Source organism: Sceloporus undulatus, chromosome 4 (genome assembly GCF_019175285.1).
Source record: "Sceloporus undulatus isolate JIND9_A2432 ecotype Alabama chromosome 4, SceUnd_v1.1, whole genome shotgun sequence".
NCBI classification, from domain to species: domain Eukaryota; kingdom Metazoa; phylum Chordata; class Lepidosauria; order Squamata; family Phrynosomatidae; genus Sceloporus; species Sceloporus undulatus.
The window spans coordinates 205,784,709-205,807,811 of NC_056525.1; the positions used below are offsets into that span (position 1 = coordinate 205,784,709).

Sequence of the window (23,103 nt, forward strand, 5' to 3'; positions counted from 1 at the left end):
GGACCCTGAAGAAAATAGCATGATGCTATTTGCAGACTGTCTCTGTGGTGCCATGTTGCTTCCTAGTTCCTGTCTGCCCTTTTTGATTTCATTAAAGGAAAGACGTAGGCTGGTTATTTGCTTGGTTTAACTAATATATGTGGAATTCTAGATAATAATAAAAGTTGAATATTTCTATACACTGTAAGCAGAATCCATGAGTGATAGTTAGCTGTTAGTCTGGAGGAATTTATGGCTCTTGAGATGGATCCAGGAGTTGTAAATCTAAATAAACACAGACTGTATAATCTTTGGGGCCAGCACCATAAGGACTTTTTGTGAACTGAGTATGCTATACTTGAAATGTTATTTATTCATTCTAGAAGGCAACTAAATCTGAGAAGCTGTCAAACATTTGGTCATAGATCTTTTCCATTGTGCATGATGAATACAAAATTAAATTATAATAACAGGTGATTAAAATGGAAGTAAATTACATAATTTACTGCTTTTGATTTCTTTGTATAGTAAATCATGAGGAGAAAATTCATGCCATAATTTTTTTAAGAAGATACTTGATCTGTTCACTTAAATAGAAAGGAGATTATTAGAAGTTCATAGGAAAAGCTCTTCTTCTTTTAAAAAGGAACACAAATCCCAGTTTCTTTAGGAAAGTGGTAAATATATTTAACTGAACATAAAATATCTTTGAAGCATTCAGATTAAGTTCTGTGAGACTTATAATGTGGCCAGAAACAGATGAGGAAGATTAATGAAGCTGCATGGTGTGCATTTCAGCATAGATATTAACTGTGCAGCAGGTGTGTTGGCTGATTGGAATTAGGTGAGTCTGACTCTTGCTCATTATTATGAGTTTGGCTGATGGTGATGGTAGATAGATGGGATCTTGGAACAGTAGGTGAGAAAGTGGAAGGCAAATATAGAATTAGGGAAAGAAAACCAACAGGAAGGGGAGAGTATGAGTGATGCTGAGAAAAACAGAATGAGGGCACATATGGAAAACCAACTTGGATATAAAATAATCCCAAGCACAAAGGGCTTTATAAAAAAAGAAGCTCTTCTATCCAGCTAAGTTCACACAAGAGCAAAATTCCAACTTCAGTGGTAGTCCTTCATGAATTTTCAATAAGAAAAAAGTCCAACGTTGCCTACACTTTTATTAGAACTTTGAGAGGAGCAGACAAATTAAAAAACCAAATCAAACCAACAAAAACTTTTGTAATAACCAGAAAGACTGATAGAGTTTATCTGGACCCATGCTTGTTTTATCTGCTGCACATATGCTGTATCCTGTAAAGGATAACAAAAACTTTATTGTCTGATATACATGTTTTAAAAATAAAATCTTAGAAGTTGTAATAAAAATGTAAATAATGATTTACACTTTTAAAAATTACAAGTTGTGAAACTTTCTAACTGTAACAAAATTATCTTCAAATGCTAATCATGCTTAACATTGATAATATAGTTTCCCCACAAATGGGTCCTATTTGTTGGCCATGGGCTTTGCTTTGGCTGTAGCTTCAAGTTACACCAATGTGCTGCAAAAGTGTTATAGAAAGTTCAGAATTTGTTATTAGGAGGGTGTTCATTTGAGATGATAAATTTAGCTTTTAATTTTAATATTAGTCTTCACGCATTATTATGTGAAGTTTCCACATATCTAATAATCAATTCTCCTAGTTTATTTAATAAGAAGTTGAAAACAGTGAAAATATTATATTTATTTTCTAAGCAAAACAGTGCTGCATCTTTCATTTAATATTTTATGTGCAGTTATTTCCTTATTTTGCTTACTGATAGGGTTGGGACAAAATTGTTTTAAAGCAGAATTAATGTTAATTCATGTTAAACTCATATTCTGTTATGACGGAACAAAGTTTAAAAATAGTTGTGTGAAGTTTTGGAGTCAGTAGATACTTGAGATTTCTGGATCTGTGACTCATGCATGTTTTATCCATTTATCCTGTAGCAGTGTGAGCAGAGACCAAATACATGGATATATCTGTACAGTTGGTGGCAAATATGGTAGATTGCACCCTTCTAGCACTCTAAAAGGGTGCAGTCCTTGTGTTTGCATGATCAAGCATGTGTAAATTTACAGTGCTTTATAAATAAAGGTTAATAATAATAATAATAATAATAATAATAATAATAATAATAATAATAATAATAATCAATGATGTGGAGTCTTCTATTGCCTCTGCCTTGCCAAACGCTCACCTGTTAGCAAGGGCAGAGAGGACATAGTGGGTGAGTTCTGAATTACACTGGTGGTATCTCTACCAGTGTATTTATAGGAAGACCATTTCCTCTGCTCAGCAATTTCACTGGTGTGAAACAACAGCCAGGAGCTTGTTAGGCACAGCTCAATCTCTCCAGCCACTGTTCAGCAGCAGGACTGAACCTGGGCTTGTTTCCTATGGTATTGAGCATTGAGGGAAGGAGGAGTAGCCTAACATAAAACTTATTTTTTCTCCCAAAAAGCATCTGAACAAGCCTGGGCACACCCCAGTCCATCAGTGGCTATGGAGATGGCAACTCTCCAGCCATTGTGCACCAGGGTAGGAGCTTTGTGGGTAATGGTACAGTACTAGATACCGTACCTTCTGCAGGGTGCAAAAAAGAGTATATATGCATACTTAATCTTCATTTACACGTCTATAGGTCACTAACAGGAGGCCAGCCAAAATGACTTTCATCAGCTGTATTTATCGGGAGATTCTGTGTAAGGAGTAAGCAACTGTGGCTCTCTAGATGCTTTTGCACTGCAGTTCACTATTGATAGTGCTGGGGCAAATGGGAGTTTGTAGGTGACAAATATCCAGGCACTCACTATTAAAGATCATACAGCTTCCTGAAATAACAGTTTTTGTCGCAGCATATAACAAAGGCTTGTGATTTATGGGAGCATCCAGAATCTCCAAATAAGCTGCAGTCTACACAGTAAAGATATGATTGTCTTTTTAGCCAATGGATGCTGGACATTTGGTTATGATTTCCCATATCCAAGGATGACAAGAATGGAAATGGTGATTTAGCCTCCAGGATGGCTGTTGCTACTTTTCTATTTAACTTAGAATTGGAAGATTCCATGCATTAACAGGGATGTCTCTAGGCATATAAATCAGAAGACTGGTGTTGAGATCAGTAGAAATAAACAGAAAGAAAAATAAAGCCTGAGACCAATTTTAGGATTTTGTCTTCTCAAATTCTTGTTTTTCTTTTCTTTTTAGAGGTGAAAGCAAGGATCCTTTTGGCACTTCTTGAATATACAGGTAATTTTAATATTTTTAATATTAATTTTAATATTTTTATTCAAAGCAGTTAATGGAGTCTTCTCCAAAATCCTCCTCTTATACTATTATGAACTCAGAGATATTTATTAAATGTAGAAGAAAATGAAGAATAGGAACAGAATGGACCACACCCAATAATATTGAATTTATATAATTCATATAAATTCAAATGAAATCACATGAAAATAGAATGTTGGAATAGAAATAGAAGTCACATAAATGTGATCTCATGTGTGTGGCTTCATAATACATGTATTTAACTGCTATAAAAGTGTGCAATCAGTTATTATAGAACACATGTCTAGAAGTGGGAGAGCTGTTTCTAAATTAACAGGAGAAATGATAAGGAAGAGCAAGAATAACTGAGACAACATTAAATTAAAGATGGGAGGGAGGGGGAGGAGAAATATATAAGCCTGAAGAGGGTTGTATAAGACAGAAAATTTAAATATCCTTGCAAATATGAGTGCGTGAAATGCATTATTAATACATTCTATATCCCATACTTATTATACACAAAGGGAATTCTTTCTGAATAAACCTATAATTAGATCCAACTGCAAATTATATCAAGATGATAATACTGAAAACTTTTAATCCAAGCAAGCCACATTTGGTCCTATATTAGGGGAAAACGCAAGATAGAAATATAGTGTACAAATGTAAATAAATGTAAATAAGGTTTTCACATCATTCCTTAATGCATGGGTGTAAACAATTCTACAAATATGCTGAATGGCAACAGTAGCTATCATAAATGGATACACTTTCCAGTCCATACAATCAAGAGGAACTACATGCACCTTATTATCTGAAGTCTGACAGCAATCTTCTTGTACAACGAGCTAAAGTTGTATTGGTTATGCCTAGGTCTATACTGATATTAATACTTTCTCATCCTTTTTAAACATTGGGAATATTATTATTCCTGTTTATATGTTTACATATATTCCTGTTTTCCTGGCACTACCTTTTCCCTCTTTCCCCCCTCTTTCCTCAGGAGACTTATTAGAGGGTGCCAAAGATCCCTTTTTCAGTTTTCAGCTCTTTTAAAAAATCCTGAAGAGTACCAGCAGTTCTCTATTATGAAGAGGCTTCTAGGAAGCCCTCAATTTGGAATTTCAGCTTAAAACTTGCTATTGCAACTTAATTAACAACCAAAACTCTGTCAGAATATGAATAATCTACCAGGATGTTCTGATGAGTTAAGGCAGGCCCCTTTTCCCCCTTCTAGTAAGCTCCTATATTTGGAATCTTGACTCAGTACTACTGCATTTGAGACTTGGTCAGCAGCCAAAAACAATGTGAAATTTTGATGGTTTTTACACAGTTTCCCAATGCATTATAGAAAACTTTTTTTTTTTTTTTGGCTATTGGGAAGCCTCTCCCAATTTGGAATTTCTACTTTTTGACTTGAAAATGGGCATGCAAATTGGACTATAGCTAATTTGTACCATAACTTATCAATGAGTCGTGGCTGTCCCTGTTTCACTCTTAGTGAACCTGCCATTTGGAATTTTGATTTGAAACTGCCCTTTGCAACTTGGATGCTAGCCAATGACAATATTTCAAATTCTGAGGCATCTCCAACAATTTGCTGATGAGTTGTTGCAGACAGGCAGATATTTTCTTTTATTACTGGAGTTGTAGAAACGGTGCTTTTTCAAAGCAGTGCTTTTCAGTATAAAGGTGCACACGTATATATATATTTACTTCATAGCAAATGTATTCATCCTTATCTACCCTTTTCTTTGTTGTTCTCTTCTCAGATAGTGAGATACAGCTCAGGCGAGACATGGTTTTCTGCCAGAGTCTAGTGGCCACAGTTTGTGCTTTCTCAGAGCAACTAATGGCTGCCTTAAATCAAATGTTTGACAGTACCAAGGACTGTGAAATGGAGACCCAGGAGGCCAGCAGAAGATGGTTAGAACAGATATCCACTGCAGGTGTCCTCCTTTACTTCCAGTCACTGTTGTCACCAAACATGGTGAGAATTCCTGTGCATGTCTCCATAATTCTTTGTAATGCTATTATTTCCCTGACTAATATAATATTTGTTTATTTACAAAAGATCAAAATTAAAACCAAAATTAAACTATAATCATTTAAAAAACATATGCTATAGAAACATACAGCACTTAGAGTTCTTTGTCAAAAACCTGTCTGAATAAAAAAAATATTTGCCTGCTGTGAGAAGAATAAAAAAGAGGGGGATATTCTAGCTTCCCTAGGAAGGGAGTTTTAAAGTGTAGGGGCTGTGAGAAGATCCTTTCTTCTGTTCCTACCAATCATAATTAAATTCAGAGAAATTAACCTCTGTCAAGAAAAAGGAGAACTTTCTAATATACAAAAGTCTGATAGTAGCTGAGTTTAATTCAGATTGCTTTGGAAAGCTGACAGATTAAATAGTTGCCAAACTTTTTCAAATATAAAGCAGCCCTTTCTACTTTAAATTGATAACAACTCATTTACATTGGAGTCCATGTGTCATGGGTTTCTCCCCACCATGAGCTCCTAGACAAGGAAGGGAACCCTAGCTCCTAACTCATTCACCACAACAATGCTTCCCCTTTGGTCACAAGTTCTCATCAGCAAACATAATATAGAAAAGACTCATGTGAATAATGTGAAACATCACCTCCTATTTTTGCCCATCCAGTTTGGGCTGTTTTTGCCTTGTTAGGCTTGCCAAGTCACAGTTCTGGGATAACAGTGGAAGTAATAACTGTTTGGTGGAAATAATAATTGTTCGTGGGGAAGCCATTTTCTGAATAACGGGATATCCCATTATTCAGAAAATGGCTCCTCCTGGCTTCCTCGTGAACAATTCCATGACGGGAAAATAGCAGGAAGCCTCAATTACACTTTAGAAGTGTCACAGATGATCACATCCCTGGTGCTTCCGCAACATTTCTGCCACGTTTGGAGGACGTTTGCATAACGTTTTGCCCTGCGTCTGATAAGATCCTATGTTATAAGTTTCATTTGGAGGATGAGCAAGTGAAAGTCCCTCTAATATTGTGGATAGTGATAACATTTCCTGAATAGATGTGTGGGCAGAGTTGGCATTTTGGTTTGTGGCTTTATACCCATATGCATATCTGAATTGCGTGTCCTCCTGTAAGTAACTAACTAATTAACTGTTTGAGGTCTGGAGGCTATCTGTAGGTGAGCAAAGGTCTGTCACCAAAAGTCCTTGAGAGAGCTAGGTTGTAGTTCCTTGGTGCAGTGGTGTCACTAGGGTTGGTGTCATGTGGTGTAGTAACTGATAGTGTCACCTTCCCCCACTGACCTCCTTCCACATCATACCATACAGGATCCTTTGTAATGTTTTTGTGCCAATGTCACTCATAAATTATAATTCCCATATATGACTGAATGTAATGTTAACAATTGTGACATAAACACCTAGCAAATTTAAAATTATAACTTTAAAATACAATATCATATGCACAGCCTAAATGTATTTACATGCACATAGTGGTCAAAGTGAATTTAGTAAAAAAAAATTTAAAAGAATAAAAAAATTAATATAGCTTTCCCTGAAGAAATTTTGAATCCGCTCATAGGATATTTAAGATGAACTAAAAGAGGACACTAATAGTATGATAACAGAAATTAAATGAGTTAGTCGTAGAAGTGGAGGTAGCACAGAATTATAAGGACTGTATGTCACATGAAAGACTTGTGTGACAATAGCAATTTATGAAATAGTGGAAAATGACTCCACATTGTCTTCAGGAGTGAGACAGGCTTCTCAGTTCAGATAGTTAAACCTCTGGGATTGAAAACTAGATTTTATAATGAAAACAATCTGCTGTCAAGGGTTTCAGAGACAATATGGAGCCTTTATACTTCGGAGCAGCAGATTTAACAATAACACTTTGAAAACCTTCTGGGTAGGTGAGCAGCCAGTGCAGAGCTCAGATGCCCAATATCTGAAACAAATTATAATGTTGCATTGAAGATTCTGAAAGATTTTGGAGAAAGTGCTTACTTAATCTAATATGAACTGTGAAGTCTGGACAAGTTCAAAAGATTAACTAGCATCACCACAGTTTACCAGTTGTGTGATACCTATGAAATTGAAGTATACATCTGTAATCTCTGGAAGTTTTTTCCTGATACTTATGGCAGTCTTTTCTGTTCAATATTGGTGAAGATGATCCTTGACCAATGAATTGTAAAATAAAACCAATGTTATAATAGAACAGAATTGATAGGTTATTATTGGTAACAGTACCAAGTACAATAATTACAGAAGCAGCCTGTATATACTGTGAAGACTCTAAGCATAAGGCACTGCCCAATAAAGGCTCTTTCAGTAAGAATGTAAAGCTGAAGAAGCAAGGCAGATGTTTTCAATGTTTAGGAATAATGCATACCTTCAAATTCTGCATAAGGGAAATGGTATGTGATTCATCAAAGTCCTGGAAAACATTACCAGAGATCAGTTTGCTTTCAAGTACCAAACTAGAATCCTTAGAAAACTATAGTGGGTAAACACCATTATGTTTTCTATGGAATCATTGGGGCCCTCAAAGTATATTTCATGTTAAATGATATCTCAAAGGCACTGAAGCTTCCTGGAAAGGACATATTGCCTTTTACTTTGAGACTGCATCTCCACTGGCTGTTAAAAAGAAGGAAGGACAGTGAGCTACAGGTACATGAAACAGTGCAAGTGTGTAACTATAAAAAAAATCCTCACAGTTGGCCTGTTATGTGAGTTTGAAACAAGAGGTCTTCAAGTCAGAGTTATGTATTTTGGGTAATAATAATAATAATAATAATAATAATAATAATATAATTTATGTATAGCCTGCCTTTTCACAGGGAATCAAGGTGGATTATAACACAGAAAAGAAACAATAAAAGACAATAAGCATAAAAGTAATTCCCATCCCATCACCACATCCCAACCATAAAAATGAAACAATATAAAATATATCACTGTAAAACTATAAAATTATAACAAGGAATCAGCTAAAATTAGGGGTAGAAACATTGAGGCGAAGACATTTATGTTCACAGGTCATTCCATAGTCTAGGAGTGGCGGTTGAGAAGGCCCTCTGGGTTATCGCTGCCAGTCTAGATTTTTTGGCCTGCAGCAAATTCTTCCCAGAGGACCTTAATGTGCAGGGCGGATTGTGTGGAAGAAGGCGCTCCTGCAAGTAGTCTGGACCCAAGCCATATAGGGCTTTAAAAGTTATAACCAACACATCGCACCGCACCTGGAAACTAATTGTCAGCCAATGAAGAAATTTCAAGTCAGGTGTTATATGCTCAGTTCTTGATGTACCTGTGACCAGTCTGGCTGCCATGTTCTGTGTACCAGAGTAGGGTAGAGGAGATGATTATCAGAAAGTAATATTGAGCCAAGTGTAATGTTCTCAGGAGATGAACCAGTAGTGCTTGAGACTATTCTTAGATGGTCTGTGAATGGTGCAACAGCAACTTTTAGGAGAACTATCCTTTTTAATGAAGTTGAGATACTGAAAAACCTTAAGATGAAGAACAATTTTGGAGCAGTCATGAGCCTTCTGGGAATTTGAATCCATTGCCATAATGGAGAAAACAGCAAAATCAAGGTGTGAAGAAGAGATGCTACAGTCAGTTCATCATTAAAATATAAAAATGGGAGATGTGAAGAGAGATTGCCATGGAAACTATACTATTCTGACTCATAATTCTTTAATAGCCAAAAAAAGTTTCACCAACTAGTTGGGTTGCTTAGTGGATACAACAGATTATGAGAGGAACTGTAGTATCAGAGTGTGTCAGTAATAAACTTTAAAACTTACAGAGGCATTCATAGTGTGAAGACTTTCCTGGAGATAGCATAAGAGAAGAAGAATACAGTACAGTTTTGTGGAATCCTCAAATTTTAACTAGGAATCAAAACTAAAGAATCTGGGGGATGACTTGAGCATGACTTGGTGCTTCTCCCAGCCCTTTAATATTTTCAGCTGCTGTAAGACATCATCTCAAAAAGTACAAACAGAAGCATCCTGTTCACATACAGGATTTAGATTTATGTGTTCATACTGATTTTGCCATATCAAGACCAGACAACGTAAAGGAAACCTGCAACATGTATTGTGAAAAACAGAAAGATATGGCTAACAGAAGAAACACGTCTGTGGAAATGGGAATCAGATTATATAGAACAGCAATAGTGTTGGTTGGTTGAATCCCATGTGAAAAGGCCCATTCAGACCGCAGAACCATCACTTAAAGGTGATACAATGCTTTTTTTTTGTTTTTGTTAATTGTAGTTCACTCTTCTGTTGTATAAGTTAGATATGTCAGCAGGAAATTGGTTTATTTAAATTACCATAAATATTGGGGTAAATATTTCCAGAGTTCTCATTTTCAAAGAAGTTGTTCTGCTGGGATCTGGTATGGAAATTCCAGTAAATCCAAATTTTCCATTTGATATTCTAATAAAACAGAAAAGGATGTTTTGCCTTAAGTCAACAAAGTACAGTTCTAGTTCAGATTCCAGACCAGCTCATGAAAGGTTCAGAGGGTGTCTTTCACCAAACTTGCCTCACTGGGAATTCCTCCATCCCACTTACCCTCCCAATTTGGGAGGGTAATAGGGAGAAGCGGAACCACATTGGCTTTTCAGATTGAAGATACCAGCAGGGATTTCACACAAACCCATGCTGCTTGTCCAAAACATACTGCAGAAATAATCCAGTTTGAGACCACTTTAACTGACCTGGCTCAGTGCTAGGGAATCCAGGGAATTGTAGTTTATTGTGGCACCAGAGCTCTCTGACAGAGAAGACTAATGTCTTACATAACAGCAGGTCCCAGAATTCCCTAGCATTGATCCAGGGCAGTTAAAGCGATCTCAAACTGGGTTATTTCTGCAGTGTGTTTTGGATGCTAGTTGGGAAGATGTGGGCAATTCCTCTTGTTATCTCTATATTAGACTGGGAATCTTTGCCCATTCTTTTCAGTAAGGAAAAGTGCAAGATGGGCAGAGTTCTCCATTTTCAGGTGCTGGCTGTGGGAACATATTTGCAACTTGTGCTTGGATCTTGGAGCTCACAATAAGAATCCAGGTACTATACATTTTCAAAGTTTGAAATATTGCAATATTAAAAGTTGTTTTTAGTAAGCATTTCTAACCATACTCATTCCCATGAACAATAACTAGATTTGCAGATGATGGAATGTCACAGCCAGTCCAGCAAATAACTAATTGTTCAGTCTATTTCACCATTTCTAATCATTTTCTCTTGACAGAAGACAGAGTGGAAATTCAATAGAAACAAATCAATTTTGGTTACTGAAAAGTTAATTGGGTTAACTACTACTTCAATGAAACAAGATGTGAGCATCTGCAGCTTATGTTAATAATCATATACTTCAGCCTAGAGTAATTACTGGACTCAAGATATATATGTGTGTGTGTGTATATATTTTCAGACAGATGAACAGGCCATGCTAGAAGACACATTGGTGGCACTGTTTGACTTGGAGAAAGTTACATTTTATTTTAAACAATCTGAACAAGAGCCTCTAGTTGCAAGTAAGTATTGTAATGTATATTTCAATCTTTCACTGTTATTTCAAAATGTTTTGTTAGAAATGCTTTGTAGCACTGCATTTTTCTAATTTGTAACCTAGCAACTGAATATGTAACCTCTGAGAAATTTTGTGTAGTTTTGGAATAGATATCCTTGCAGTCTCATACAGGTGCAACATTCCCAGCTTCCTGACCATGGACAAAATTTCAAACACATGCTGTGGCTTTAACATCATCTCATCCTTTCCCCTCACAAGTGATTTTTGTTCCATTTGTTCCAGCCTTACACAGTATTGTATGCAGCAGAATTAATGCTAGCTATGATAACTGTAGGCCTTCTAACAAGTTATGCGGGGCGTGCAAAGTGCTTGGCATCAAAACCTGAGGGGAATCCAACCAGCAGGATAGTGACAGCTAATTCTAGCAGGCTGGAAGAGAAGGCAATGCAAGTCCTGTGTCATTGCTCAGTGACAGTGCAAATGTTTTGCATGCAGGTCGTATTTCAGTTTTCATTTGCTTCATTTTAAAGATACTTTCACAAACTCTGTCTTATAACAAACCATTTCGCTTTAACATCAATACAAATGTAATGCTCCACTACAAAAGAAACAAAGAGTGAGAAAACCAAGGATCTCTCCTCACATGTAATATACTTGCACTGAACCTGAGTAAAACATGCATGAAAATACAGAAAGTTTAAAACCATCGGAACAGGGATCTCCAGCTGCAAGGTACTTACAATGGTCCTATTTATGTCTTCCACTATTGCATCTATGAAGGTGTCATTGTTATTACCATAGTAGAAAGTTTTGATTGTAGGTATAGTCATAGTAATATAGATCAGAATTTTAAGCTGACAAAAATACCGAGAACCTGAAGGAAGCTAAGATTTAGTTAGCTGGGTTTGCTTCTAATTTGATTTAAAGCAGCAGATTAGAGTAGCTCTAAAACTTAATGCTTGCTGTGGCAATACTGCCTAAAAGAGCACTGCATGGGGAATTGTCCCTTCCTCTTCCATAACACAAAAACAATTGCCTGTAGACATGTCAGCGGGTGAAATTCTGTGGAGATTATCACATGGAGGAATAAAACGGATTGCTCTCATCCTTAACCTGTGGTAATCACATGATCAGGGGAAGATTATCACACCCCCATGTATTTATCCCATTCTTTTTTCATCCGTAAAGGGTAATGAACCCGTCATTTGGTAATAATGGGAGTTTTTGTTGATACCAAATGGTTACATTACTCTTTATGGACAGGAGAAGAATGGGATAAGTGCAGGGATATGATAATCTTCTCCCCGATTGCTCGAATACCACGGGTTAAGGAGGGGAGAAATCCACTTTGCTCCTGTCTGATAATCTCCCATGTCCCTACAGAAGTAACCAATGAGATTGAATGGAACTGAAGAAATTAAATATATGGTGATGTCATGACACAGAGTTACTATTCTTGCATCTGATAGATGACAAATGAAAATTGTGACATGTTTTTATGGCATGTGTATGAAAAATATAAATAATACTTAAGTCTAAATTACACCTGTTATGATACCACAGAGCAGGAAAAGAAACACTATTATTGTTGCTCTTCCATTTCTTTATTTTTAATACATTTGTATCCAAGGAGGAAAGGCAGCACACATAGCTTTCCCCCATTTGAACTACAAAAGGATCTTGTTAAGAAGATTAAAATAGCAGAACTGGGATTTAAATCCTCGAATTCTAATTCAAGTTTGGCAGTTGTCAGTGGTTGCTGTCTACATTGGAAAACACCTCATCTGGGGAAGTACCACAGTTTCAAGCACCACAATTCAAACTGAATTTATCTCTACAGTTTTTATTAAAATTCAGGCCTGGTACACACTGCCAGGAAGCGGTGTCCTGGCAGTGATAGTAGGGCTCGGGACCATGCACCAGTTGCATGGTACCGAGTCCTACTACGTGTGGGTAGCGGCCTGATGGCGGCGTCCCATCCACATGGGTGCCACCATCTTTATGTAGGGGATGCACAGCATCTACACATCACTGCACGTTCGTTACGTCACGCGTGCGCCAGTGCCAAAGCATTCTCTAGCAAAATATTGCCCATAGATCAGGGGTAGGCAACCCTTTTGAGCTGGGGGCCAGGTTGCTGTCCCTCAGACAACTGGGGGGCCGAAGCCAAAAAATAAATAATTAAATAAATTGTAAAAAATTAAATAAATAAATTAACTGGGACAAATGTAGGGCAAAATTTTCAAATGGAGGGCACTTTTTAAATAAAAAATGGAAGTCATGCGAAAAAAATTGCTGATGTATTAAAAAATGTTAAGATAAATCCATGTTTCTGAGGCTTCTATAGACAATTGCCCCACCGTGCCCCTTGTGTGAGACGCCAAAGGCCCCAGCGGCAATCGGCGGCAGGACCAGGCTGGGGCCGGTCCCAAGGCCTCGCTGGGCCGCATCCGGCCTGTGGGCCGCAGGTTGCCTACCCCTGCCATAGATTCTAGAAAACATATCCCACTGAGTTTTGAGTTTTCCTAATCAAAACTCCTTCCTCATCTTTCCTTTGCTTTCAAATAGTGTCATATTAATTTTTTTTTGTCCGGTTAAAACTGATAAAATTGTAATATTATTTTTTTTAAAGATATGCCAATCACATATCAAGCAGAAGGAAGTCGGCAAGCCTTGAAAGTTTACTTTTATCTTGATCGTTATAATTTTGAACAGCTTCCTCAAAGACTGCAGAATGGTGGAGGTTTTAAAATTTATCCAGTCCTGTTTGCACAAGGTAATTTTTAAAAATCACAATGTATATTTAAGAAAAATGAAACCTAATTTTCAATATTTTCAACTGTGTTCATGAGTGCAACAGCAATTTCTAGAAAATAACTTTCTTTTACTGTGAATACCAGTTACTGACTGGGTAAATATAGTTTGAACATTCTCACCAACTACAGCCTTATGTGATTTTTAATAAATTAATCTAGTTGTTGGCTTTTATCTGTTGATATACTTTCTTGTACAGTTAAACTTGTATGAAAAGTCTGTAGTTTCAAACAAAAATATAAAGCAAACTACACCCAGTATGGAATTGTGGGTGAATATGGATGAGCACTGAAAACACTGCATGTTTAAATTTGCATTCTGATACAAGTTGCAATAATGATTGTTTGAATTTATTTTTTGTGAATATATGCATTCCTTTCTAGAGTTGAATGTTGATTAAAGTTAGATTTGAAGCTATTATTTGTGGTGATTGTTATAACTTTTTATTTTAATATGAAGGCCCATTATAAACACTTTTGTCCCAGGATAAAGAGACAGAAACCTGTTTCTTACAGGTATGATCACCATTATTTCTATAAATCATTGGCCTCAGTCCTTCAGCATAGAATAAATAGAGTGGGCCCTTGCTACCTGCTGGGGTTTGGCTCCAGGAACCTCCTGTGGATACCAAAATCAGTGGATGCACATGTCCTATTCTATACAGTAGATATAGTAAAATGGTGCCCCTTCTATAAAATGGCAGAAATCAAGGTGTGCTTTTTGGAATTAGAAAATATATATATTTTCAAGCCATGGATGGATGCAGAATCTGTGGATATGGTGGGGCTGACTGTATTCATATGTGTACTATGGTATGCTTGAACCATACAGCACTCCTGACTTACTGTAAAGCCCCCCGAAGCAACCCTAAAGAATCTTTTAGTGCTTGGATGTGAGCAGACAGTACTTGAAAAGGTTTGGTTACCGCTGATATCTCAACATGTAATTATGGTTGAAAACACACTGCAGAAATAATCCAGTTTGAAACTGCTTAAACTCCCCTGGCTCAATGCTAGGGAATCCTAGGAATTGTAGTCTATTGTGGCACCAGAGCTTTCTGACAGAGAAGGCTAAATGTTTTACATTCCAGAATTTCCTAGCAATGAGCCAGGGCAGTTAGAGAGGTCTTGAACTGGATTATTTTTGCTGTCTGTTTTGGACCTATGAAATCAGCACTGAGATCTGCAGAGGGTCCTTCTCAGGATATAGCACTTCTATAATCATTGTGTGTCTGCCTGCTCACCTTAAAGCATGGAATGTCCACATGAGATAGCTTTGGGGTGTTGTTGGGAGGAAGGTTTTAGGCTTTCTGCAAAGTCCCCTGCAGCACCTGAAAAAACATATCTGCACTGTATCAGGTGCAGAATACCTGAATACCTGAATTCCAAACAGAGAGTCTGATACAACAATTATTGATTAAATTCAAGGGTCTGCACGTATAATTTGATCCCTGCCCTGAATTATCTTTATACAGAAATAAAGAAGGCTGAAGTGGGTTTTGCAGTGAATATTCATTAACTGGTCATTTGAAGAACTTTTAACAGAATTAATATTCAACATATAATTAGGGTTATGAACTCACAAGCTGTTTTCAACAAAACCCTACTTATTGGGGACATTTTAATTGTTCCCTAGGGAGATAAACCATTATAATATATATTTGTTATCAAAGTGGCACTATTCCTAATTGAAATATCTTTTATTAATATGCTTTTTACCTTAAATGTCAGCTGTCGTGTTTCCATTTCAATGTAATATTGAAATTACCCACTTAATAAATTCTAATTTTATCAGCTCCAAATTTGCATACATTCTTGTTAAATGAGTAGGTAAAGGTTCACTAATGAATAAAGATTAAACTTGCAGTCCTGTGCACACTGATAGGGCAACCTCATTCCCCTGACTCAACAGTATTTTCACTGGAGGGGGATAGGGCTTTTTGTAGTTTGTCCTCTACTAGCAGAGAGAAATACTGCTGAAATACTGTATAACAGAGATCCCTGCTGTGCCAAGGTGTGTGTATGTGTGTGTTGTTGTGTGTGTGTGAGTGAAAGAGAGAGAGAATGGGAAACTCTAAAGTAGGGAGTTCTGAGTGAAGGTGGGGGCGAATCAGCTCTGAATCCAAATATTCTTCATTTCTGTAGAAGGGTCTGATTAGCTATGCTGGCCCTAGAATGGCATATTTTATTTTCAACCCAGCCCTGGAAAGGACTGAGGATGTTTAAAACGCCTAGCAAAGCCACCTCCTACATATGCTGTCTTAGCTGGCGTGATATAACACATTTTGGGGTGCTTCTAGAGAGCCACCACTCTGCTCTTCTCCAATCCCTCTTAGTATTGCTGTGTCCATTGCCAGTACGATGCATGATGTGTCTACAAATAATAATCTGGGATATTATTTCTCCAGTGTAGAACTGAAATTACATTGCAGTGTTAGTCAAAGAGGGATGTAAAGAATATGTGCACATTTTCTCCTTCTTGCCAGCAAAAGATATCTCAGTACTTTAAGACACCTCTTAAAATAAGGGTCGGTTGCTGTGTGTACTTAAGTATATATTTGTGAAAAAATGTTTCCATACAAAAACATGTAGTTTTTTTGTGCCAAAAAACCAAACAAAACCACAACCCTTGGTTTTCTGTTAAATCCCACATATTTGCTCAGAAAACTGTATTTTGTGCAAATAAACTGTTCCCAAGTTATTTGCCATTTTTTCATTTATTTATTTTTTGCCGTAAAGTAGCCGTGGTGGTGCAGTGGCTAAATGCTGGTAATGCAGCCACAACACTGTAAATTCAATCCTAGAGGAGGGCTCCAAGGTCTACTCAGTGTTCCATCTTTTCATAGGTCAGTAAAATAAGTGCCCAGTTTGTAGAGAGCAATTGGTTAGCACACTGCAAACCACTTAGAGAGTGCTAGTTCACTGATAAGTGGTATAGAAATGCACTTGCTAGTGCTATAAAGATTTTCCATTTTCCTTTCTTTTTGATTTCTCTTTTAGCACTAGAAAGCATGGAAGGCTATTATTATAGAGACAATGTATCTGTAGAAGAATTTCAAGCCCAGATTAATGCAGCTTCATTGGAAAAAGTAAAACAGTATAACCAGAAACTCAGGTAAGTAATCAGCTATCTACATCTCTTGTTTTGACATATAGTCCTGTAATATCTCAAAGAACTGATACCTTTAAGATTTAAATTAATATTAAATTAATACCACTGTGTTATCACCATGAATAACCTGACCTACAAATTAGATAAGTGAGTTGTTTAAGGTGCTGTGATGTAACTCATCCTGTAACTAAGCCTGAGCATAGATGCATGTTCTTTACATTCTTACTGGTTTATTATTATTTATACTGTCCCTCTTCTTCTCTTCATTTGTCAGTGTAGAATTACAGATCATCACCAAATGAAAAGGGACATGTCCTTGGTAAAATGGTAAACATACACTGGTGGCACTAAATAATAAGTAATAATGTGTCATCTTAAATATAACCATTCTACTTAATTTGTTAATTAAAAGATGACACTCATTTTATAGCTCTTTCTTAGCTGTTCATAAATCTTCTTCACCTGAAGTGCTCTGTTTCACGTCTGACATTCCAAACCTCATAAATTATGTTTTGTAAAGTTAGGAATGTCTCATGCTCATCCTTCATGGTCCTCCTTAGAGTTAATTAGGCTGCACCCTCAAGTCTCTAAGACAGTCCACCTACTGATCTAATTCCCTTTCATTATGATAGTATTCAGTATGATCGTCTGCTGAGCAGGCCAGTCAAAGTCAGTCTACCATGGAATCTTTCCATTTTGCTTTGTTCCAAATTCTAACATGTACACTGTGGGCCTGTAAGAAATACCATGGTGCTTCAAAGACCTTACCTTTCTTTTTTAGGTGCAGATAAATCTTTACTCTCTTCCTCTTCTAATTTTAATGGCCCTATACTTTCTCATCATATTTTATACCACACTGCAGCTGTGTTTTGTAATTAACATCTTCACTAGTTCTGCTTTCTTGGCTCTTCCAAGAAAAAATGATATGCTGGCTTTCTATTTTCAGCTTGTGTGAAGGCTGCAAATTTACTGTGACCTTATGTTTTGCTAATAGGAAGATGTTGCTTTAAAAAGGAGAAAGTAATTAACAGAGCAATCTTGAGTAGAGCCAGTAGGGAGAGATGTGGTAGATCTCCTGTGTCATCCACAGCCTAGCCTGATGTCTTATGCCAGCAAGGGTGGAAGGTAGATTTCCCCAGGCTGTACAGCCTGATGGATACATGTATTTAGACACACACACACCACTGACAATAAAGTAGCCAGGACAATTAGCTGTGTCAGCTCAAATACCTTGCAAGTCTTCTCCATAAGATTTTGAAACTGACCCCATCAGTAGTTTTGCTCTGTATGTCAGCAAATAGTCTTTAAACACCTTCATTACTATGTATCTAAAGGCTCAGCTGTTATCTAATTAACAAACTGTAAGCCACTGTGATAGCCTTGGCTGAAGAGTGGTTTATAAATTATTATTATTATTATTATTACAAAGAGCTTAAGGGACCTTAGTCGTACATTAACAAAAATATAGGCATTCCACTGTAAACAGACTGTAATTACAGGAGCTTTTTATTAGCTCATTTAATCTCTTTGTTATCTTGGAAAACTGGGTAAAAGGAACAAATGAGATACAGTTGTAATATAGTACTATCAATCAATTTTAAAACCACATGTCTGTCTTTTTTTTTACTGTTACTAGGCACTGCTGACTCTCTTTTCTATTATGAGGATGGGCAGGTTAGTGCAGTATTAGTTGAAAGTTTTCCATTGCTTTCAAATCCCACCAAATACACTCAGAATTATCTGTTCTAAAAAGATAACGGAAAATATCTCTCCACTGTTGCTGCTTTGTCAGTTTGGAGCATCCTTTTTTTTCTTTTGGTAAATTGGTAGAAAGCATTATTAAATATAGAAGGACAATTCTTGCTAAAAGAAAACCAAAGGCAGGCATGCCTTTGGGTTCTTTGACGGTTGGTAAACACATATGCAACAATGAGCTGACTAACTCAATTCTCTGGATTTATATAAGTCATAAAAGTCCTTCACTACCAGCTTCTGAGGTAGCATGGCAGTAATGGAGATAAAGAGTAAAGGAGTCATTTTATGGATTGTTAAAAGAATAGGCAGCAGACAGTACAAATAAATGGACATATATTGCAATGGAGGAATGTAAAGTGTTCTGAAAGGTCTTACACTAGGGATTGTCCTTTTTGACTTGTTCATGGTTGACTTGCACTTAGATGTGAACAGTGAAATAAGCAGAATTGCTGATGACACCCAATTATTTTGGTTAAAATATAAAGGGGTTGTGATGGGCTTCAAAATGATCTCTCTAACCGTAGGAGGGATTTGGCATCCAAATAAATGAAAATTAAATTGATACAGAACAGGAGGTTCTGTACAAAGAAGTGTAAATTGATGCATGTTGGGGGAAAAATTCCAACTTCAGCTATCTGTTGATGGGATCTGAGCAGCTGGTGCTTGACCATGACAAATCATGGAGTAGACAGTGTGACAATAGGTTCATACACACACAGAGTCCTTTTCCTCAGCCAGCCTAACTGGGAAAAGCCCAATTCTTGTAATTATGCCATGGCCACAAGAGCTTCCCCATTAACTTTCAGAAAGGAGCAAAGCAGCTCTCCACTACCTTTGAGCAGTATGGATGCAAAAAAGATCTCTCTTTTCCTATCTCTTTAGCAACTACTCCTTCCAGCTTTTTGCATACTAGATTGTAGAACTGAAAGATCATCTTTCAAGCAATTTTTATTTTCTGCACCCAAAATATCCCTGACACATAGTCACCCAACCTATTTAAAAACCATCAGTGAAGGAGAGCACATCTTTCTCTACCACTATCAAAAAGCTCTTATAATCAAGAAGTTCTTATTAACATTTCTTTTCTTTAATTTGAATCTATTTGATCCTATCTTTTAGAGCAGCAGAGAACAAGTTCCATCTTCCATATGACAGATATTTAAAGATGGCTATTATATCAGTTCATAATTCACAATTCTCTCCATTGCCAGCTAAACATACATAACCCCATCAACATTCCTCAAATCAAAGGATTTTGTTCCCAAATCGTTTACCTTCTTAGTTGCATTCCTCTGGACACATAACTCAGCACTTGCTTTCTTTTCCTTTTCCTTTCCTCATCCTCCCAGCCAGTGGCTCTGTGGCTGGCTGACATCCACAGAGACATCTGCCATCTTCTTTCAGCAATGACACTTGGATTATGATGTCCTCCTGCCTCAGGCTTGCCTCCTTCAGCTGGTGGGCCTTTTAGGCCTGTTGATGCTCTCATTTGGAGTAGAGCTGGTCGACCAGCACCTGCTTATTTTAAATAGCTCTTGGTCCATAAGGGCAAGGGAGCACTTGTCTTACAATTTTGCCTGCAGCACATGCCACTAGCTCCTATTGGAGGAATGTCGATGCCAACAGCAGGCAGATTTTGTGTGATACCCATGCAGGTAATACAGTGTTGTTGGGGCTTGAGATGGAGTTCTGCATAGTGACAAGTGAGGAATGTCCAAAGGGGCATTCTGGTGATCACGAAGGCTGGACCACACTAAAGCATTAGGGTGTTAATAAATTTTGATATACTGTATTGGGAACAGCAAAATTAATTGAGGTTGGGAATATCTGTAATAATTCCCTGTGTTAACTGCTACATTTATTTAATGTTCTGCGTTTTTCTGAAATGAAATAGAAATATTATCCTTCCCAGGCATATAATGCAACCTATTTGACTGATATTATTTGTGACTTCATTAAAAAAATTAAGTTCTTAGCTGATAAACTGCCAGAATTTTTGGTCATGCAATATAATCCTACTTGAGTGGTACCAGCACTTGTCCTTCTTAACTGGTGTGAATTCTTCAGTGGCGTGTAAACAGCATATTAGATAGATGGCTTGCTTCCAACCAGGGCTAGTTAATTACAGTTTCAGATTTTGATAATGGAAAATATGCCTTTCTGCTGATAGCTTTTATCTCTTTAACGTTTACTTGCATTCATCTGAATAAGTAAGCATGCTAAGAAGCATTTGGTTAGAAGCGTTTGGTAGCCACACAGGAAAATATATGATTATGCAGCTTTCTCTTATGTCAGTCATTTATATTTTTATACTGGAAATTTCAGTCTGTCACTGAACAGTGACAAGAACCACTATATGCAATCTGAAAATGTACAAAGATACTTTAATACAATGTAGTAGGAATAGAAAATGTGCACTGCAACAGTAAAGATGAAGTTGCGTCTTTGTTATTCCAGAGATGTTCTTTTCTCTCTGATTTCTAATGTGTTGAAATGGGCTGCAGTCCACAGATGTTTGTGTCAGAAAAAAAGGCTAACATTTGAACTTGCCACAATACTTTCTGTTGTTTTTTCTTCCCATGTGAAGCAGGAAAAACAATTTCCCGAAAGCAAACCTCTCCCCCACAAAAACCTACAATTCCTAAAGGGGGACAATTCATGATGTGTATCTTACATCAAATACAACTTTGTTTGTTTATCTGTATTTATTTATTGTTATTTATTATTTATTTACCCAGTATGGGATACAAGACAACTTACAGTATAGGTTAAAGTACAAATAAAACAATTTATAATAAAATTGTTTAAAACTGATCAAACAAACTATCCCATTAACACATTAATTTAAAACATTTTAAAATATGTTTAAGACATAGTAGAGGTAAAAGCCTAGTACACCTCTTTAAAAAGACCCTTTGCTTCAACCAGTGATGAGCCAAAGACCTATCTAAATGAAAAGGTCTTTCCACATTTAGTCTCAAAGGTGCTACAAGATCCCTTTGCAAACCGAAAGGCGGACTAGTGGTGATGGAGCCTTTCCTTTATTTTTATAGCTATGAGTCCTCAGTAAGCTGTAAATATTTCTTTTTTAAAGTCTAGTGCAGAAGCAGCCTTGTACTTTTAAAGTATCCAGCAGCAACCTTGTACCTTCTGCATTCATTAATTTGAGTTACCATTTTAGTTGTGATAAATGACATTTAAATTGATTAAACAAATGAATAAATAAATTAAGTCTCAGGTTATTTGTTCTCAGCCAACTAAAAACTATCTTAAAATGCCTGATTGGGGTATCCACAAATTTCCTGTGACGGACTGGAGGAAATGAGGTAAATTACAAATTATAAAAAGCTCAGAATACACTGGTAGAATTCTGCCATTAGATAGAATTTGGATGATGATGATGATGATGATGATGATTATTATTATTATGGTGGATTCTTTTTGAAAGCATGTAGGTATATTTACCTGCTTCATCCAGAAAACTGCATGTGTTTTTCCTAATCGTATGGTGGGTCCTTGGTATCCAAAGTGGACCCGCTGTGGATACCAAAATTCATGAATGCTCAAGTTTCATTATATACAGCAACGTAATAAAATGGTGTTCCTTATGTAAAATGGCAGAATCCAGGTTTGCTTGTTTGGATTTTGTTGTTGTTGTTGAATATTTTCAAGCCGTGGATGTTTGACTCTGTGGATGCAGAATTTGTGGATATGGAGGGCCAACTGTATTTTCTAAAATTTACTCTAAGATCCTAGTCATAATTTTAAGCCTCACATATTCATTCATTGTGCTCCCTGAATAAGTTCTTCTTTTTTTATATAGTTTTCCTTCATGATATATATGGTCAAGATTTGATTTTGTTACTTTCATTCACCTTTTTTGATTAGTTAGATTATCAACTGTGCATGTTGTTGTTGTTGTTGTTGTTGTGTGCCTTCATGTTGTTTTTGACATATGGTGACTCTAAGGTGACCTTATCATGGGTTTTGCTTTGCAAGATTTGTTCATGTTTAATCATAATTATGTCCTGCATTAAGTAGAGTTTATATGAAGGTGCATAAACATATAGGACTGCAATTTATTGCATACATTTTCACAAATAGTGTTCAGATTTAGCTGATTTTAGATCTATTTGTATGAAAGCATAACCTATTGGGATTGAGATCTAGAGATAAGAGATATAGGAGATTAGCACACAGGCTTTTATTCCTACACTAGGCATGGGATGTAAATGCACTGGGATGGATTCTAGCACACAGCTCTGTCCCTGACCACTACTCATCCTATATCCAATACGGGCTTCTCCCAGATCTTTTAAAGAACAGGAAAATGCCATTTTTAAAAGGTCCAGGGGAAGCCCAGGTTGGGTATGCAATGAGTACTGCCTGGGGATGGTACTGTACAATAGAATCCATCCCTTTGCATTTACATCCTATGTCTGGCACAGGAATAAAAGATGGTGTACTAATCTCCATAGAGAGGTATTCATTCAAAACTATTACTGAGAGATGTAATGTTAAGCACAGTTCAGACCTACTATTGATTTGATCCTTGTTTGTTATATATAACTGTAGTTTGAA

General features: G+C 36.8%; 1 protein-coding gene across 1 annotated transcript in view; it reads left to right on the plus strand.

Moving 5' to 3' along the window:
* Window positions 1-23,103, plus strand: part of PREX2 (phosphatidylinositol-3,4,5-trisphosphate dependent Rac exchange factor 2) — a 176,542-nt gene that overhangs the window by 123,524 nt on the left and 29,915 nt on the right. The window contains 5 exon segments of the mRNA XM_042464860.1: window positions 3,237-3,278; window positions 5,069-5,286; window positions 10,744-10,846; window positions 13,475-13,618; window positions 16,656-16,770. Of these exon segments, the coding sequence (XP_042320794.1) occupies window positions 3,237-3,278; window positions 5,069-5,286; window positions 10,744-10,846; window positions 13,475-13,618; window positions 16,656-16,770 (622 nt within the window).